The sequence below is a fragment of the Fringilla coelebs genome (assembly GCF_963513975.1).
Source record: "Fringilla coelebs genome assembly, chromosome: 5".
In the NCBI taxonomy this organism is placed as follows: Eukaryota; Metazoa; Chordata; class Aves; order Passeriformes; family Fringillidae; genus Fringilla; species Fringilla coelebs.
Genome location: NC_140033.1, coordinates 12,380,622 through 12,400,304, shown reverse-complemented (window position 1 = coordinate 12,400,304; position 19,683 = coordinate 12,380,622). Strand labels below are relative to the sequence as shown.

Here is a 19,683-nt window from a genome sequence, read left to right as displayed (position 1 = left end):
AAAGCAAATTAGTGAGGTACCACACAAACAGGACAACTCTATCTATGTATGAGGCGAAGAAATAAATGGGTTGAGAAAGGGAAATATTTTCTTTCTCACAGAAGACCTAGATAGTATTTTGAACTTAAGTGAACAGTATCTTTGATCATACAGAATGCCAAAATAAATATTTGAGAGCTGTTTATCTTTAATCTCATGCAAACAAATGAAAGGCAGACCTTCTATTCTTGGGGTCTCAGGGATCAAAGATTGTCTCCGCTACGATGAAATATTTTGAAACTGATCTTCAAAAAATCTTGAACAGTTATCAAGAAAATATATACTTCCTTTGACATTTTGACGTGTATTCTGCTTCTTGGCCATAGGATTAGTTCTAATGGTTTCCTCTGAATATTCTGAAGGTTGAATTATAACTGGTGGTATTTTCTTGGTGCTGTAGTAATTTCACTTCTTATTTCAGGAGATCTGCATAATCACATTTCTTGGCAAGGTCCCATAGAAGTTGCAAGTTTGACTTGTTGCCCCACAAGGCTAGCCATGAGCTTTTATAGAGGTGGATCAGCTTACATTTTTTAATTGGATTTAAACTGGTTCTCCTTACTTGTGATCAAAGGAGGGGAAGAAAGCCTTTCTAAAGCAATATCACCCAGGAATAGTGTGGCCAGCAGGACCAGGGCAGGGATTGTCCCCCTGTACTCAGCATTGGTGAAGCCACACTTCAAATCCCATGCTCAGTTTTGAGCCCCTCACTACAAGAAGGACATTGAGGTGCTGGAGCGAGTTAAAAGAAGGGCAACAGAACTGGAGAAGAGTCTGGAGCACAAGTCTGATGGGGAGTGGCTGAGGGAGCTGGGGGTGTTCAGCCTGGAGAAAAGGAGGCTCAGAGTAGAACTTACTGTTTTCTACAACTACCTGAAAGAAGGTGTAGCCATGAGATCAGTGTCCTCTCCCAGGTAACAAGTGATAGAGCAGAAGGAAATGGCCTCAAGTTGCACAAAGGGGGTTTAAATTGGATATTAGGAAACATTTCTTCACTGGAAGTGTGGTCAAGTGTTGCAACGGACTGCTCAAGGGAGAGTTTGAGTCACTATCTCTGGGGGTATTTAAAAGACCTGTTTGATCTTGGTGTTTGCTGAAGTTCTGCACAGGCATGTAAGGTAGTGTGTTCTGTTGCCTAGAGTAATCCAGTTTTAGCCTAGCTCCTATATTTTTTGCAACCCTATTGCCTGCAGAGACACTTTATGCCTCAGCTTTGCCTGTGTGGGCCAATGGGTTTATACCAAAACTGAACCAGTTAAACAATGAAAAGAGGTTACTTAGAGCCTGAGTTCAAAGTCAAGACAGAATTACCATGAAATATTAATACAGACAGAAAGTCAGAGAAGAAATGGTACAGTGCAGGTAGCACTGTAGCTGTGATAGAAACATTCTTTTTGTTCATATATTTATGCCTTGAATTTTTATGAAAATAAGCATTTTTTGTCTGTTTATTTGATTTGGTGGTGTATTTAATTTGTTATGTTACCAAAGTCTGTATAAACTGAAAGGCTGCCAATGACAGCTATAAAAAGTTGCAGCAGAATGAAAGTATTAGTGCTTAGGAGATTTCATAACTGTCTGTTTGCCTTCCATAGCTATTTTCTGCTGGAAAAATCACAGACACCAGAGTAGCTGAGCTGAAGGAACAGTACACCCTGCTGCATGAGGCTGTGATAAGGTATAATATTCCTTTTTAGACTTTCAGTAGCAAAAGCATTTTGCTTTTAAAGTACTTTTTGCTCATGCTGAAGTCTAATTATCATTTAAGGCTTTCTTAGAGTTATAGTTCACAAACAGGAAGCCAGAACACAAGGTTGAAAACCACTGTTATTTAATAGGAACTTTCAAGTTAATTTGGGATACTTAAATACTTGTTTGAAACACATCTTTGTTTCTAATGCAAACATAATAATATTGGGAATGGGTGTACAGACTGCAACAGACAGCATACCTGTAATTATCAATAAAATCAGCATCATGATATCCCTGTTACATTCTTGTAATGCATACCATAATATCCACCGTATTAACAATATTTTATCCCACTTTCACTGACCAAATTAAAAACTTTATGGCAATTGTATCATTGAAGCTAAAGCCTAATTTGAGTATTCTAAAACTAATTCAGGTTATACCTCCTTATTTGGATAATGCTGGGATTTGCTGTACCTCCTGGCAGTCTGAATAGCAACAAGTGCAAAGTAATGTAAAGTAATTTGAAAAAGGGTTCTCAAAATACTGAAATAACAGTTTTTCTTGAGGATAGCTGAGTCTTCTGGTTTTGTCTTAATAAAATGGGGAGTTGGGATATGGTTCTGACTCTGTGAAACATCATGTGACTTTATTTCAGATTACTGAGATAGCAAATCTTTCTGAGAAGCAGAATTAAAAACAGCACTTCAGTGTTGTTCAGGTTCAGGTTCCTAGAAAATACAAGTCTTTTCTAACTGCTCAGATCTAAACATATTTTGTGGTGTTTGGATGAATTGATAGAAAGTTTCTACCACACTGGTCTTCACTGAGCTGAAGCAGAAATCAGTAGCTGCTGAATAGTTGATTTTCAGCCAGTGTTAGTTTGAAAACAGTCTTTCATTGGAAAAATACAAACATATTCCAACATGTTTTATGTATTTATACAGTGTTCTTTTTTATGGGACATTTATTTATGTAAAGGCAATCCCTTTGTGCGTATAGCAAGTGGAATAGGGCCTGAGTGTAAACAGGACTCAGCTGTCCTTTCTGTCACAGTTAAAACTACCCTTAACAGAATGCACCAAAAGCATGAAAATGTTAGATGGTGGATTATATCTTTCATTCTTTCCATCATTCTTACAGGAGTATCAAATGGCCATGCTTCTGTAAGAAACTGGATCAGGGATCATGATGTCCCATTCTGTATTGGATGTAGTTGTGTGTCACAGCTGGACACCAATGTGTGAGCAAGCACTAATTCTCACAGATAAATTTCTCCTACTGCTAAAAGAAAGCAATGGAGATCAATTACCAAAAATAGATCATGATTTCCAGTATATTTTAAGAACATCAAAAGTGGGATTCAGGCATCAAAATAAGGATTCAATTATCCATATGTTAACATCAGCAGACATGCTCATCTGAACAAGGTACCAAGGGCCCCTTATCAGTCAATAGAAAAAAAATAGAGACCACACACTTCCTCCTTATTCAGACATCTGCAAGGGTCTGGTTTTCTCCATCAGCTCTAAGGACTGTCCTGGTGGTAAGTGCAGTATGTGTGTATATTCTCTTCCTGCAAAGAACCATTCACAGGATCAAAACCGCTTTTTAATTGTTAGTTCTGCATCCTAACGTGCTGTACAGTTCTGTGGATCAAGAACTTATTTTTTCACATATTACAGTTGAATTCAATCCCTTTCCTAATTAATGCCCATCTCTCCTAGTGTTGTTGCAATGCCGTGTTAAGACAAATGACACAGGATGAGGTTTTCAAGCTCTACGTGGCTTTTTCTTTCCTTTATTAGCATATAAAAATCTCAAGGAGAAAGCCTTACATATCTTAAGCAGCACAGTTCCCTTTGACAGCTGTGCCAAACTATTGCAACTGATCTCTCTGATATACAATTCAAATTTGTCTAATATCACGAATGCAATTACTCTGTGTGCAGGTAGTTTCCAAGGCTGTTGCCAATGTACACAGAGCTATAAGTGCAGCCCTCTGTTTAGTGGCAAATTTATTTCTTGCTTTCAGTTTGGCACAATTTGGCATTTCTAAAAGCTGAAAGATGTCACCTGGCAGATAACATCTTTGATATTTTTCTTCAAAGTCTTAAATGGTTTTGAAAAACAGGCTGTCATCCCATTGTGGTGCTGTCTCATCCATTCACTTTGTAGTAAGGCTGCATCTAAAGTTGAAGTATCTGATCTTGTATTTGGCCCCTGAAAACCTTTTTAGTCAATCATTATGTGGCGTAGTTGTAGATTTTATTTATATTATCTCAATTTAGGAACCTAGTATGGATATTCTGTTAACCCAAACTGGAAGATACTCAGAGAATAACAAAGATTCATTGGAATCTTATTTTCTTAAGCGTCTGCTAAATTCCTAATTATTTCACAAATTCAAAAGCTGCCACATCAGATTGCACAAACTTACTTTTGCAGTCACAGGATTCTGTATGCGTACATTGTGTAGATGTGCAGTTATTTCTTCATTGTCTTCAATTAAATTCAAATCAACACATGAAAAAATACTGTTGGCATCTGTAGGGAGCAAAATCTAGATTCAACAATCAATTCTTGTTTCTGGTTTTCTTTTTTATAATTATCTTGAAAGAATAAATACTCAAAATTTTGTTTTTATGAATTCACTTACATGTTTATGTAACTGTATGTAAAGTGTATATGATGAAAGAATTGTGTTTGAAATTGTGTATTGCTACAACCAATTATATTTTCTCCCACAACTGCATACATTCTGTAAGATTTAGCGAAGATTTAAATATCATATAGAATCCAGTGTCAATAAGCCTGTTTATTTTTTGCTTAACATATATGTGTAAACATATGAAATTATTTGTTCATGATGAAGGCACACTGTTTTCTCTTGAATTCTGTGGTTTTCTCATTTTCTAGCTTAGAAACAGGAAGTTCTTATCTAGAGAGAAATCTTGCATGAATCAAAACTTTTTCTGCTATATTATTTCAACTATGTTTGTGCAATATTGTCAGTTTTATATTTTGTATTTTTATAATCTTTTTACCATCTCTATTCTTTGGTATGATACGTAATTTCTCTTTTTGTTCAAGGCGTAAATGTCAAATTTGAGCCAAAATTTATGTCTAGTTTCTCAATATGGGAAATTCTAAGTCCCTTTGTTTAAAAATATATTGCACTATATTTTTAATTAGTAAAAAGCAAGTGATAGCGTTCTTTATTCTTCTACATAATTTGTGCCTAATTTTAGTAGACCATGATATAAAAGTCATAATATAGTATCATTGAGGAGGCATACACAATATTTCTGTAGCATAAATCATAGGTTTATGTGTCATGCATTGTATATGAATTTTCGTACTGTTGTTCCCTTTAAGAGTTTTCCATATTAATCAATGTATTTTCTAACAGCCTTTAGGATGTTTTTCAGCTATCACCACACAAGTTTCTAAGTACCAGTCTCCAGACACTGACAGGATTTAGTTTGTTGTTTCTGTGGAGCTAGTCTGGTAATACAAAGCAGATCATTGATTTACAGGCCTTATAATAAACTTCCACAGATGTCCACAAATGTATTTTCAGCTTTTCTATCATTACATGAGTTATTTCTGGTCTTGGTAGCACTGCAGCAGTAGCAAGATGTAATTCATCACTGGGTGGATGTCCCAGTGTTTATTATGAACTTCACATTGTCATATAGTCCAGACTGGGCCTTGTCCTGGTAGATACTTCACTATTATAGGTCTCCACTCTTAATCAGATCTAGCCTTTGGTGCTTCTTAGGATAAAATGGATTCCCTGTCTCTTCATTTTTGTCCAAGAAGTGTTAGATAAATAAATTTGACTAAGTAACAGTCTGTCATCTGGTTAAAATTAGACGAATCTCACTCCAACTGTAGGTATGCAGAAAAACCCTCGAGACCAGATTCCACTGCTCTCATGGCATCATAGGATGATTTGGGCTTGAACAGAATTCAGGAGGTCCAACCTCCTGCCCAAGGCAGGGTCAGCTAGGAGGTCAGGCAAGATTATACAGATCTTAATTCCATATCACCTTGCAAACCTTCAATTTAATATTATAGGTATGTAAAGAAGTATATGTACAAAGCTTGTTCTTCTCATTGTCTAGTTCTAAACTAGTCTATTGAACGCAGTTTACAGGAATCTGAGACCCAGCTGTTGCAGGAAGCCGAACGCCTGAGTGCAGAACTGGAACAGCAAAGAGAACTGGAAAAAGCAGAACAGCTCCCTGAAGAAGCTCCCAGTGAAGCTTCCCAAATAAGGCAACAACTTTTCAGCTGCCGAAGTGAATACAGTGCTATTAAAGCAAGAGTGCATGAAAATCGGTTGAAGATAGAATGGTAGGTGAAAGTGGTCAAATGCTGCTAATTTTATCACAGATCATGTAAAAAGATGATAAATAGAATAAAAATCAATCTCCTTTACATGGACACATTTCTTGATGGCCATCGTTAAACGAATTGCCACAAACTTTCCCCAGTCACAGCAACATGTCAATGATGAATAAATTTACCATGATCAGATTTGTTGATAGTTTTAAATTTAGAACATGGATGGGGTTCTTTAAAATGCTGTTTAAAATTGACTGCATTGGATGAATAATATTTAGGTAGGGAAAATTAACATGAGCAAATCTAGTCTTGAACACCTTCAATGCAAATGTTTAAAGTGTCTCAGAGACCTGTTGGCTTGGATTTTATGGAACAATGTCATAAATAGACCCAATGCTATTTTTAACATCAGTAGCATGGTATATTCAAGTTTTTCTATTCAGGTATTCAAAGAAAAGTACTTGTATATTCTAATGTCAGAAAAATGATAAATTTGCTGTGAAAGGAGTGAAATCTTAACATTTCTATATAAGGACAACAGTCCAGAATTATTTTGGTATTGTATACATTTCAATTATCTGCATAATTTATAGTAAAATTACAAGCAGAAGTATTGCATTTGTAAAAATATATACCTAGGCAGATGAAATCAGATTTTTGTTTTGTGGGGGACTTGCTATTTTTACCCATCTTCAATCCAGCTTTAGTGTCATTGGTGAGTATCTAAACACAAGCACACAAATGTCAGCATCTCAGAAGTTAAGATTATTATTCTGCAAGGAAATCAGTAACACTGTACACACTGCATGGAGCAGGTTTTTCTGGCAATTCTTTTTTCATTTTTTTTTGGTTTTTTAGAGCCAAGTGTTTGCTCTAAGAGAAAAAGAAACTTGAGAATGAAACAAGCTGGGAGTGGGAAAGAAACATGGAAAGCATCTGGAAAAAATTATTTGCTATGAGATAACTAAGAAACATGAAATTTCCTGAAATAATTATTAAACACAGAATTTATTGCAATTTCCAAGCAGTCCAGAAATAAGTTCTTCAGAAGTATCATGATTTTAACCATTTGTCCTCATATCTTTTGAACATTTTTCTCTGATTTTGCAACAATTTCCAAAAAAATTGTGAGGATTTATATGTTTAGGCAATATTTTCCTGTTCTCTATTTTCTACCTCCAGTGAAAATGAGAACTCTATTCTCTACAAAATACAGTGTAGGAATTATTTCAATTATCCTTGCACATTTACTGGATTCGTTTTTATATATGAACTGAATATCTTTCAGATTAAAAATCCACTTTTTGGGTCAGTCATGCTGTAAAAAATGTTCCTTCACTGGAGTAAGAAACTTAAGTCTTATGTATTGCCCGGGATCAAACCCAGCTGTACAGTCTGACCAGAGGTCTGTGAGGTGCATTATCTAACGGAAACCAAAAGTGCAGCCCCAGCCTCTTGTGATGTGGGGATTTCATGAGCCAAATACAGTCCTCTGTGTTTGGGAATCCTCAGTTGACCCCTATTCCTTTGAACTTCTCCTGTCTCCTCCAGAACAAACACGCTGGGCCGAGCGTTCTGCAGATTAACTACGTAATATCTGCCACCTCCTTACTTTTTTAACCTGACCCCTACAGCTTCATTTAGTGCCCTGTAGTTCTTGTATTGGATGAGGCAATGAGCATCTGATTCACTGCTGCAGAATGGTTTGATAGATCTCTTTTGTACAACCCCTTGCCCTTTTAATTTACCAATTTTTCAAACTCGAGCTACAGATTATTTAATTGTTCCCTATTTGGAATCTGTTTCATGCCTGATGGTAGCATTGGGTGTTATGTGTGTTGTGGGTGTGGAGTGAGAAGGATATGCCTTTGCTTAGTGGAAGAGAAATTCCAGAAATATTCCAGAAATTCTACTGATTTTGAGTTGGACTAGTTTGGAACGAACAGGACCAACACAACACGTGTAAAAAATGGGTGAGTGAATGTAGTGAATAAATGAGAAGTGGACCGTGAAGAAAACCAGATTATTTGTGTGAATACATGCTTGTAATGAAGGGATGAGTTTGGTGCCTGTGAAAGACAGTGAATGTCCAGAACAGAGTTGTGAGTAGCAGGTGATCTAATAGTAACACTGATGTTAAATGAAGATCCATACACTTGCTGCTTTTATCCAAAGAGTAAATCAACGTTTTCTGAAATACCTGGATATATGTTTTCTGAAATATCATGGTCAATGTCTCAGAGGGGAGGGAAGCTGCATCAAAAGTATTAGAAGTTTGCTGTTAGGTCGTTGTTTAGTTTTCTTAATTTCTCAGGATAAAAAGTCATGGCCCAACCTCTCTTGGCCCTTGATCTCTCTGGAACACAGTTTCTCTTGTTGTCCAACTGTGTTAATACAGTCCCAGCTGTGCTTGGCGCTTACAAGTAAATTTCTCTTTGGGAATTATGACTAATGGCCGTTCAGTCCGAAAACAAACATGTTGTTTATTTACTTTTGTATGTATAGCAGGCAGGGAACATGGAGGGGGAAAGGTTTTGAAGGGTTTATCTGTGTCTCTTATCTACTGCTTTATCCTTTTTTTAGAATGTCTACTCAGACCTTGTGCTGAGCTGGAAGTGAGAAATCTGATCTTGTTCCCCTGGTTCTTTAGATCTCTGTTCCCCTGTTTTTGTAAACCTTTATTTCTCTGAAGCATCCCTCTTGTCTCTGATGACTTTATTTCCTGCCTTAATTCACTTTCTCTGGTATTTAAGAGTACTTGGCACCTTTTTTGAACTCGGATTCAAATCTGACAATGTTTCACATTTGAGGAGTCATACAGATATGCCATAACATTAGCAAAAGTCTCAAGGTCTCTTAATATTCCATACTCTTCTATCCTTATTTAGTTTCTATTTGCTTACCTCTGTAAACAATTTTTTCAGAGCTCTCTGAACAGCTGAAGATAATATTTGATTTTCTGTTTTAATTCTTTTTTGTTCCAATGAATAGTCAGCATTCCCAGAATAAATTCAACTGCTTTCAGCATTGAAGTATCATCAGGTTTTTGGGATTTTTGTGACTTTTTTCATCATTTGAATAGGTCCATGAGGTATTCAGTGTATTTCTTGACACACTTCAGCTGTCAGGGAAGTCACCCTGAGGGTGACTGCGTGTTTGGGTGTGTTCCCACTGTAGGTATGTTCTTCCTCTCCCAGTTTGTGGCCTGTTCTGCCATGTGGGTGTACTGGGCTCATTGCTGGTGTGTCTGCCTGCGAGCTCAGGGGGAGAACAAGGGTTGGAAGGATTTTACTGAGCTTATAAAGCTTGGGCCACCATCCCAAAGTCAGAGCTGACTCTGGGAGTATTCTTCCTCTCAAAAAATACTTGGCAAGGGTAATAAAATAAAGGGGAAAAGAGTCATCTCCACTCAGTTCTGCTAAAATTGCTTTCAGAGCCATGAAATTTGTTCATATAATTGATAAGAAGCCTCAGTAAGTAAGAAAATACATCAAAAAATCAAATAATGGAACAAGAAGGAAAGAATCAGTGTGATCAGCAAGGATTTGCTCTGGCTTAAGGAGACATTTCATGTTAATGTTTGTGTGAGTCTTGGAATTCTGATTTATGAGACAAAATAAAGAAGAGCTGGTTTTCTTTATTGCACAATGGTATCAATAGTAGTTCATTGTTGAGAAATAATAAATATTAAATTTAAATCTATCATCTAAACACTTAATTTAAAATTAAGCAATTAATTTGTAGTAAATTTATCTACAACAAGAGTTTGTGAGATTAAAGGTGCCTGATGCTTGAAAACAATTTTATTTGAAAGCCTAGGTGCAATCTCCAGCTCTTACAGTGATTTGTTCAGGTAACTAAACAGCTCCTCACTGAAGTACTCTGCAACTGCATGCAAGTCAGGATTGCAAAACTGATTTTGTTCTTGTAGAAGCATTGTAAGTAAGGAAAACTATTTCAACACTTGTAATTATTTCTGTATTAGTCACTCAATAATTAGAAAGTGAAAAGTTAAGCTGTTATCCATAGCTCCTCTAATAAAGAATTACAGACCATAAGTAAAATAAATAGCACCACAGCTGAAGTTATCAGCTGGTCTTGTGACTGCATTTTCTGGTACCTACAAATTAATTACAGCTATAGCCTTACAGGAAGCTCATGCTGGCAGCTTGTCAGCTGTGATAACTTCTACCTGGGGTCACTGGATTATAGTTGTGAGGTGCCAAACACCTTCTATGGATTTCCAAGCAATCCCAGCTCTGAGAGACAGTAGCTGAAGGAGTTCACTTTCTTCCATGATGGGACTTCTAATGCTAACAGTGTTGTGGTTATTTTGTGAGCTGAGGAAGTGAAATGGACTTCTGTTGACAACTACCCCTACATTTCTTAATCTCTCAGTCTTAATTTTTTTATTCCTGTGTCAGCTTGCAGCTGTAAATGTCTCTCAGGGAAAAATCTGGAATGTATTTTTATTAATGACCCAGTTTTCCAACTGCCTGTTTTTAACTCATTACAACTGCACCTCTGACAGCTTTTCATGTACAGTACTGTTATCAGGCTTCATGAAAATACGAAGAGCAATGTTAGAAACATTTGCACCCATTAATGCCTAAACTTAAGAGTTTTATCTTCTTTCCATTGTGTGTACTGTTAGAGGTATAACAATGGTAGTAATGAAATCCACATGATGTTGAAAAATACATCCACCAGGGAAGGGCTATAAAATAATGGGAAATTTAAATGCCTAATGCCAATTGCAGCTCTTTTGTTTGTTGCAATTGATGTTTAAGTAAAACAGTCATGAGGTTGATATTCATATAACACAGATTAAAAGATTCAAATGATAAATGGAAAAAACAGGATTTCTCTGCTTATCTTACATTAAGCTTCTGAGTTCATCTGTTGAAACAGAGACTAAACTTCAATACTTCAAAGAATCTTATTTGATTTCTAAATGTGTTTTAATCACTCTGCCTCCCCTTTAGAGTCCACAGAGATATATATTATCTTGAACTGGTAATTTTTGTCATCCTAAAACAGTCCCCTGGAACATGAGATGAGCTGCCCTTTGGAGGTCCCACTTTTTATCCCTGGATCCCACTTTTTATCCCACAGTAAGGAAGCCCTGAAGTAAGGATGCTAACGTAGGGCTGCCTGGCTTCTGGCTATGGGCAGCTGGATCAAACTCATTGCTCAAAAGGGAGAGATTTAACTTAATTCTTTTTACCCATTTTTTATTTTCACACTTCCACTGGTTTTTGTGTGGAAGTAGTTGGTCTGCCAGCTATTTAGGTAACTTGGCCCTTGTCATTCCCATTGCCTTTGTTTATGTCACAGAAAATCAAGTGTTCAAATCATTTTACTTTTGCTGGATGGAAAAGTCTTTGTTGTGAAACTGGAATGGTTCCACAGGAATCTGTCCTCATGAGTGAGGAATGTGACAAAAGAAAACAGTGTCAGCTTTGCTCTCCCTCCTGATCTTTGGTATTGCTCTTTTGATCGTCCAGCGTGATATGAAAGAGGGCACAGCACGAACTAACCACAAGCCCTGCAGTACCTCTTTAATCATTTTGCACAGGACTTATTTTATAATATTTTGTGGCAGTCAAACAGTTATGGATATTTGTGCAAAGTGGGCATTATTATCCTTAGTGTGATCATGCCAGTCCCAAGGAGTTCAATTAGAAGTACTGCCAAAATGGGTTTGGAATATGATTTTGGAATTTTTGAAATTTTTTAAATTAATTTTATCAGTTTTGGAGGAAGATTGATTTTAATTCAACTTTTTTCATGAAAAGATTTTGTTTTGCAAACTCGTTCACTCTGTGAGTGTTCAAATGCTGTCATTCAAATTAGTTTTTAGTCTTTACCAGTCCCTGCAGAGGCATACTTGTAGTCTGCCCTTACAAATATCATACATGCTGTATATCAACATCTACTCTGTGTCTATTTTCTCTTTGCTCTTCATCTGAGCTGGAGTTTCTTATTCATGGGAGAGATGTTGTTTTGGTTTTTTCTGTTTATATTGCAACACCACCAACCCAGTTCTCTTTTTTTCACAATTTCCTCTCCTTAACTAGAAATATGTTTCCTGAAACTTCCAGGTATAAGCTTCACTCCTTTTGTTGGAAGACTCAAATTTAAGAAAGACTTTATTGAGAGACTGGGGGTGGTGGCATGGAGGAGGGAATCTTAAATCAGCCCTGCTAAGGGGTTGAATATAAGGTCCTAAGGATGGTCCTCCATGAAGTTGGCTGCTGGGAGATTGATCACTGTTCCCATGACCACACACTTTGTAAAACCTGAACCACCACCACCATGCAAAGTCTTGCACTGCTGCTAGAAAGCTTCAGAAAAAAAATTAATAAAAGCTATCAGCTGCCTCTTTTCTATATCAGCCACATTTATGAGGTAACTGTAATAGCTGCTTTGGGTGGGTGGGGATGCACAGGAGTGCCTTGCCAGTGTTATAGCTCCACATGACACAACTGTTTTATGGAAGTTTGTCCCTTTCTCTTAATTTTTCCCTAATTTAAAGAGTTATTTATTCTACCAGACTGCCATGAGTCTCAACAAAGGGTGACGAGCACATCCTCCAACTGGAGTTATAAACATAAATTTAAGCACTGAAGTTGACTCTTTGCTGTACCTGGGACAGAGGACTCAGTGAAGTTGGTTGTGATGGCACACAGACTGCTGTAGTCCATTTACCTACTGTAGGTGCACAACTGTTCTGTGCATGCACCTTCAGAAGGGATCATTTTTTGTATTTGGCAGTATTTACTACCTGCTACCAAGAAGCTCCCTATTGTAAATCCAACAAACTTGTTGGTTGAGCTCTCTTTTTATCATCATTCCTTCATCTTTGTCAGGGCAGTGTTACTAAACACCCACAAGATCTAAGAGCTTTCCTGGTTTTTCCTTTCTTCCTTCTTCCCTTCTTTAGCATCTGTCCCGATTGTTGCCTGAAATTAAATTGCAATTTAGTTTTGGATGTAAGTTAGATCACTGTGGCTATTAAATTTCATTTCCTACCACACTCCTTTGGCTTAGCCTATAACCCCTGCCACTTTTCAGGATCCAGTCCAGGTTTGGGAAGCTTCACTTACAGTTGTCTGAAGAGTAAATGTGTATGTGAAACCATTCATAGGAAGAAGAAGAATTCTCACTAGCAGCTGCACTTTCTTTGATACTTGATGTCTTTGTGGCTATTTATTACCCATCTCCTCTTTCCTTTTGCCACATTTCTGTGTTAACATTTTGTTTTCTGAGGTTGGGAGGAACTGTAGGTATAGGGTGCCACTAGTAAAAGGCAAGAGTGAGTGAGGAATGAATGTACCCCTGCAGGAGGTAGTCAGTCTAAGAAAAATCAGGTTCAAATTTTTAGATGTGTGCACCTCCATAAATATACACCCAGTCCTTCAGGACCCCCAGCTACCAGTCAGCAAACTTTCTTCAAATCTGAGCACCTTTCATGCTAATTGTGTTTTAGTCTAACACAGGACAGGCTTTCATACTTTCTTACCATTTACTATATTACAGTAATGATTATTCTATTACTAATATATTTAGTTCTGCTTTGATTTTTACTGTAGTTTGAGAGAAGAAAAAAGGCTTCTGGAAGATGAATATGAAAGAATGTCAAAAGAAAAGGTGAGTAAAAAACACGAGAAAATGTTTTATGTTCTGTCAACTAACATAAAAATAATCTCTGAAAATGTTTTCTCAGTGTGCATTTCTAGAGTTTATTTTAAATAGAATATATAGAAAATATATTTTTAAAGAAATAGATTCTATAGGCTGTATTAGATCATTCAACTTTGATAACTAGGGCAAGCAGTAAATAACTGATTCAGAAAAGATCTGAAATTTTTTTTACCCCAGGAAATGTTTACTATATTCCTCAAATAGATACTGCATGTAAAGACAGCTGTAGGTTTTTGGTTCTAGGATGTCAACATGAAAAATACATTTGTATTCGTAAGTCCCGAGGAATATATGTGGCTTTGTTGGAAATAAATTCTGTTAGTATTGATAGAAAAAACACTCATCTGGTAAAAAAAAATACATTTCATATCTTGTCACTAAAAATGTTATCATCATTCAATGTTAGTGAGTCTGTGTTATCAGAAACCTGCAAAATATAAAAGGGAAAATACAATTAATGTGGTCTTTTACTTAATTTTTAAAGAAAAACGATAAAGCTCAACAGTTGAAGGAAAATTGTGATGAGCTCAGCAAAGAAGTCATCCAGAGGAAAGCAGAAGTTGATTCAATAAACGAAGCTGTTTCATCCAAAGAAAAACTGATAGTAACAGATGAGGAAGAAATGAAAAAGCTTCAGGAGATGCATACTTATTTAAAAGTAACACAAAATTAATTGTGCCTGTGTATCTGTGAGTGTGTGTGCATGTGTGTGTACGGGTCCATGTTCTGCCCAAAGGAGCAGTGAATCTTCTGGGTGTTGTCATTCCAAATTCATTGTGCCATAACATTAAATATTAGACCATTTTCCAATAGGCATGAAGCATGCTGCTGTGCCATATCCTTATTGCTCCTGTAGGAAATACTTAGAGTCATGACTTTGATTAAAAAGTGGTTTCTTATAAAGACATCTTAGTTATGTTGTGTTATTTTAGGTTGATCAGATTACAGTTAATACAGATTTACACTGAGAATTAAAAACATATCTGGGTCTACTTCCTTCCATGGTATAAATAGTATAATAAGATGTGTTAATAATATTCAAACATAATTTTTATCTTGAAGATAAATTATAAACATCAATGTTTACTTTTAAAAGTAGGAATTTTCTGGGGAAAACTCAAGCCATTAAAAATGTTTCCTACTGATTTTCACAGCAGTTTTAAATTAATATTACTGCTATGAAAACTCATCAGCTTTTGAAGCTATTAATCAAACCTTTCTGTTTTGTTACTAGGCTGAGCTAGTTAGGATCCTTGGTGTTCCAAAGCAACTTGCAAAAGAAACTGAGAAGTTGAAACAGAAAAAAATGTATGTTTTAAATAAATAATTCTATATACATGAATATATATATGTATGACTTCTTCTCATCCCTTGGTTATAGAAATGATTGAGAATGGTTGTTGATTAAAATTAGGATCAACATTTAAACTAACAATTCCACAGCTGACAGTGTGGCCTGAGCTACAAACCCATTCTCCCTTAGTCCTTCTGTACCAGCTGTGGACTCACAGCTGCTTTGCTGTAAGGTCCTGCCATGAGTTGCAGTCTCTAATACCTGATCAGAGGAAATGCAAGCCAGCAGCCAGCCTTTTCTTCCTCTCTCTCATGAAGTTGGGGTTCTTCTTGTCTGAAGCATGGCATGAGCTGTTTTCTCGAAGTGTAAAATCAAATTAGCTCTGTGCAGTTCCAGCCAGGTCCCCCCCAGATCACAGTGGTCCAGTTGCCATCCAGGTGAATGGAGGGTTTTGTACCCTGTTTATGCACAGGGTTACACTGAAGTTTGTCTCTCGCTTCCACTCCCTATCTGTAACACATCAACTGTTTGACTGTTTAATTTCTCAGATTTAAAACTTGCATGATGGTTTCCTTCTACATTTTCCTCACTACTCTGCTTAATGTAACTCTGCCATCGTAAATCTAAGAAGTTTGCCCTATAGTGTTACAGCAATTTTAAAGCAATTTATAAAACCTACATTGTGCAGATTGCTATTAATGAAATATTTAAAAGAGTTTGTGTATTTGTGTCCCATCACAGAATAAACTAACCAGAGTTCCCAGTTCCTAGGAAGAATGTTTAGAAATGTCACACCCATGTATGTAGCAATGTTGACAGAGTTCAATTTACTAGAACTCTTTTTAATACTGTTGTGCTGCTAAGCTCTCAGCCCCATGGCTATCTGCAGCTTTATTGTTGGAATATATTGGAATTTGAAGGTTCTCACTGTCTGATTTCAAACATTTGACATATATTATTGAGAAATTATTTTGTATGTCCACAAAATCTGGCAAGTTGCATTTCATCTTTTAAATATGCATGTGGAAAATTTAACCCTTACTGCTTTGTTAAAATATATCCACAGTGATGCAGAGAAGCAGAATGAAGTCCTTGATGACCAAATAGAAGAATTGAGTAGCACCCTGAAAGCCACTGAAAAAAGGACTGAAGAGCTTCTGCAAGATAAAAAAGATGTAACGAAGGAAATGGACGAGAGACAGACTTTGATACAAAAAAATGAACGACTGTGCAATAATTTGACAAAATTACTAGAAATTAATGCAGAGAAGGAATTCGCCATCCTATCAGACAGGTTAGAGACATGAGCCATATGGAAAGAATGAATAATTCTCTATTCTCAAAGGTTTATTTCTTTTTTTCTGCTGTGGCTTCTATTTTCAAGTTTTATGCTGCAACCCATGCAAATTATAAATGACCAGGCTTGGTTTTCGCTTCCAAAATATTTATGTAAAATTTTGGAATATGGAATTTAGGATCTGGCTTGAAGAGAACATCAAAAAGCATAAGCATTTGATAAGATCCTATGAGATTTTGCTCTTAAAAGTGAAATATTTTAGAGAGATTCTCTCTTTAGTACACACATTTTCTTTCCTGTGTAACCCACTGAAAGTAATTTGAAGAAGAATAAAGTATTTCAGTATTTTCATTTTCAAATGAGGATCATAGATGTCTTGTCTCATGTAGTCCTGAATTTCAATGGGGATTGGTTAATTGTCTCTTTAATATTCCCTTCAATATAATTTGATATTTATTTGGTAAAGTAAAATAAACTGTTAGATTGAAGGCAAGTTTCCAATGATTCCTCCTATGCAGAGGGAGATGTATAGTTGTAATTCTGGCCATATGCTCAGAAACAATGCTTTTGCTTTTCAAGCTTTGTATTGAAGGCCCATGGCATCTTATTTTGAAATGTTCCCTTATACTAAAAAATGTTTTCTTCTTCCTATTTGTATTAGATTCAGTGCTATTTTTAGCATGTTTAGAATACGCTGTGAGACCTCACTGACATAATTAGGGTATTATAATTGATTATAGTTATAAAAATGATACCTTTTTAGGTAATTTTTGTAAGTAATTTACAAATTTGTCTTGCTGAGACATAATAATGAGGTACTCAAAACCAATTAAAATAGTTGTGCCTGTTTACATATATGTCTTGATTAAGTTACCTCTTTCTAAAATTCTGTGTCTATCAATATAGACAAATTCTGGAAAAGAATTTAAATAAATGTATCTCGGAGAACAAGCATCAACAAGATATTCTCAGTAACCATCAAACAAAGAAAGATAAAGAATTGAAAAGTTTAAAAAAGTTAGAGTTACAACTGAAAGGGATTTTGGATTCCTTGGAAGGAGATAAGGCAACGCATAAAAGACTCAAATCAGAGGTCTGTATAAATGCATTGATCATAAAGATTGTAAATTTTCTCCTAAGAAATATTTCTATGAAATCTCTTGACAGTCCTACAAAGGAAAAGGGGGGAAGACCATTATTTCATTTTCCTCATTTCCTCCTTGCTTTAGTATTTCACCCATTCCTCTTTCAATAATGCATTACTCTTTCCTGGTTTACTTAGTCTTTTAACTATGATAAAGGGAAGTGCTATTCTGCTTGTGTATTCAAAGCATTTTCTTTCTTCTCTGCTTCCAATTCTTTCTTAAAAATTTACTTTGTCTATATTTATTTTTTTTCTTTCTCTCATCACTGGTTCTTCCATTCTCTCTTTCCTATATATATTTTCTCCTATATTTGCACCTTGCTCTGAATTCTGAGTCATAAAAAGTTAATCTTGTTTAGTCAGGTGAATGTCTTTCACAGCACTTGATGTTTCCTACCTTGACACTGTCCTTTGAATTTTTCTTGGTCCTTCTAAGCAATTCAGGGCAGAAAAAAGTCTTACATAACTGTAAAGTTTCAAAAATAGCTATACATATCAAAACTCATATATACTTAGCTTTGCTATTTAAACAACTCCAATTATTACTTGATAATATTTAATATTATTAAAAAATATTTTTTGTCTCCCTTGAAATTCCTCCTGAATTCACTTGTGTATTACCTAGTGATATAAGCTCACCTGGGAGAAGGGAGGAAAGCTCTAGAACTACACATCAAAGTTTTGGATTGAATTTCCTTAAGTAATGATTAAAGGGCTGACTCATATTCCAGACTTTGATCTTAATGCTTAAAGAGTTTCTGTTCAGTATCAGCTAAGAGAATCTGGGAGTTGGTATTTTTGCATGTGTTCCCATTGAGGAAATGTTCCTGGATGGAGAACCACAATTGTTTAAAAACATGTAATGCTAAAATCAAATGCCATAACTCACCAGCAGCTGTAGTTAGAGTTCACAGTCTGGGGTGAGATCCAAAACCACCCCAGCCCAATTCCTTCACCCTGTGGAAGGACAAGACCTTGTATGTGTGTTACAAAAAACATCATCATGAGGAGTAAGGGAAAAGGAATGCCATGAGAGAAGTGGAATTCTGATCAGTATTTTACTCCAGCAGCTGCAGGATACTACTCTAATGCAAATAGCCACAGCAATAGAGTTGTTTTAGCCCATCCTCCATATTTCCTTTGATTCCTTTTCTGGCTCTGTTGGAAGAGCAAATGGGAAATCACTGTTCCTCTGCATTGAAATACAGTACTGCAGTAAGGAAGAGTCAAGTGGCCAACTTGATCCTGCTTGGCTTTTGCTATATTGGGACAAATTTAATTTGCAAGACTTGTGAGCACACACCTAGCAAAAATTAAAAAGTAGTATTTTAAGTAGATAAAATTTCTTTAACTACTTTAACCCCCAGATTTACATTTATTCATTGGGATTCAAAGTGAAAAAAAATCACAAGAATGAATCGTTTGTATAAATATGTGATTGCAGAAGCAACAGAACATCAGTGTGGTTCCCCAAATTTCTTCTTTTGAATCATATGCTAAGTACAGAATGACTGGTTTGTAGAATAAGGAAATTACAGGAACACTTCCTTCAAATGTGTTTTTCTTGTTAGTATGTTGTGAAAGGTCAGCTATTGCTAAACACCAAAATTGTGTGTGAAAGAGAACTGCTGGTCCTGCTGCCTCCAGCCTGGAGCAGAGCTGCTGCTCCTCTCCATGTGGGCCTTCTCTTTGCTCAGGTCCACACAGAGACAGCCAAAACTTTAGCCCTGTCTTATGTGAACAGAAGTCTTTAATCAATTAAAGATGTTTATATGAGCTTTTTATTTTTACACAGCAGAAGTGGTAACAAATACATGCTGCACAGAAAAGTTATTTTTGATCCCAACACAAGACCGAAAGTCACTTTCATAGGACAGGCTTTACTGACATTTTAGTAAACCTAAGTCAAATCAAATCTCAGAGCTGGCAGCTGCAACTAAAGTAACTCCACACTTTCACCTGTACTGTGTCTCTTTCCCTTTGCCATAATGCAAGTGAACAGAATTTAATTTTACAATACTATCACAGAAGTGAAAATAACAAGTGAAAAACATCTATCTGTCAGTATTGATTTATAGTGAACTCTAACATCTGGTTGAGATCTGAGCAAGATATCACAGGGTCATCTGTGTTCTTTTTTAATGTCTTCCAGGTGTG

The 19,683-nt window shown here is 36.2% G+C and overlaps 1 protein-coding gene across 1 annotated transcript in view; it reads left to right on the top strand.

The window, feature by feature from the left end:
• Positions 1-19,683, top strand: part of CCDC146 (coiled-coil domain containing 146) — a gene marked incomplete at both ends in the record, with an annotated part of 60,251 nt that overhangs the window by 22,579 nt on the left and 17,989 nt on the right. The window contains 7 exons of the mRNA XM_084206488.1: positions 1,635-1,717; positions 5,887-6,093; positions 13,680-13,737; positions 14,276-14,449; positions 15,026-15,099; positions 16,152-16,379; positions 17,289-17,475. Coding sequence (XP_084062614.1) covers positions 1,635-1,717; positions 5,887-6,093; positions 13,680-13,737; positions 14,276-14,449; positions 15,026-15,099; positions 16,152-16,379; positions 17,289-17,475 — 1,011 coding nt within the window. The remainder of the gene's footprint in view (positions 1-1,634; positions 1,718-5,886; positions 6,094-13,679; positions 13,738-14,275; positions 14,450-15,025; positions 15,100-16,151; positions 16,380-17,288; positions 17,476-19,683) is intronic.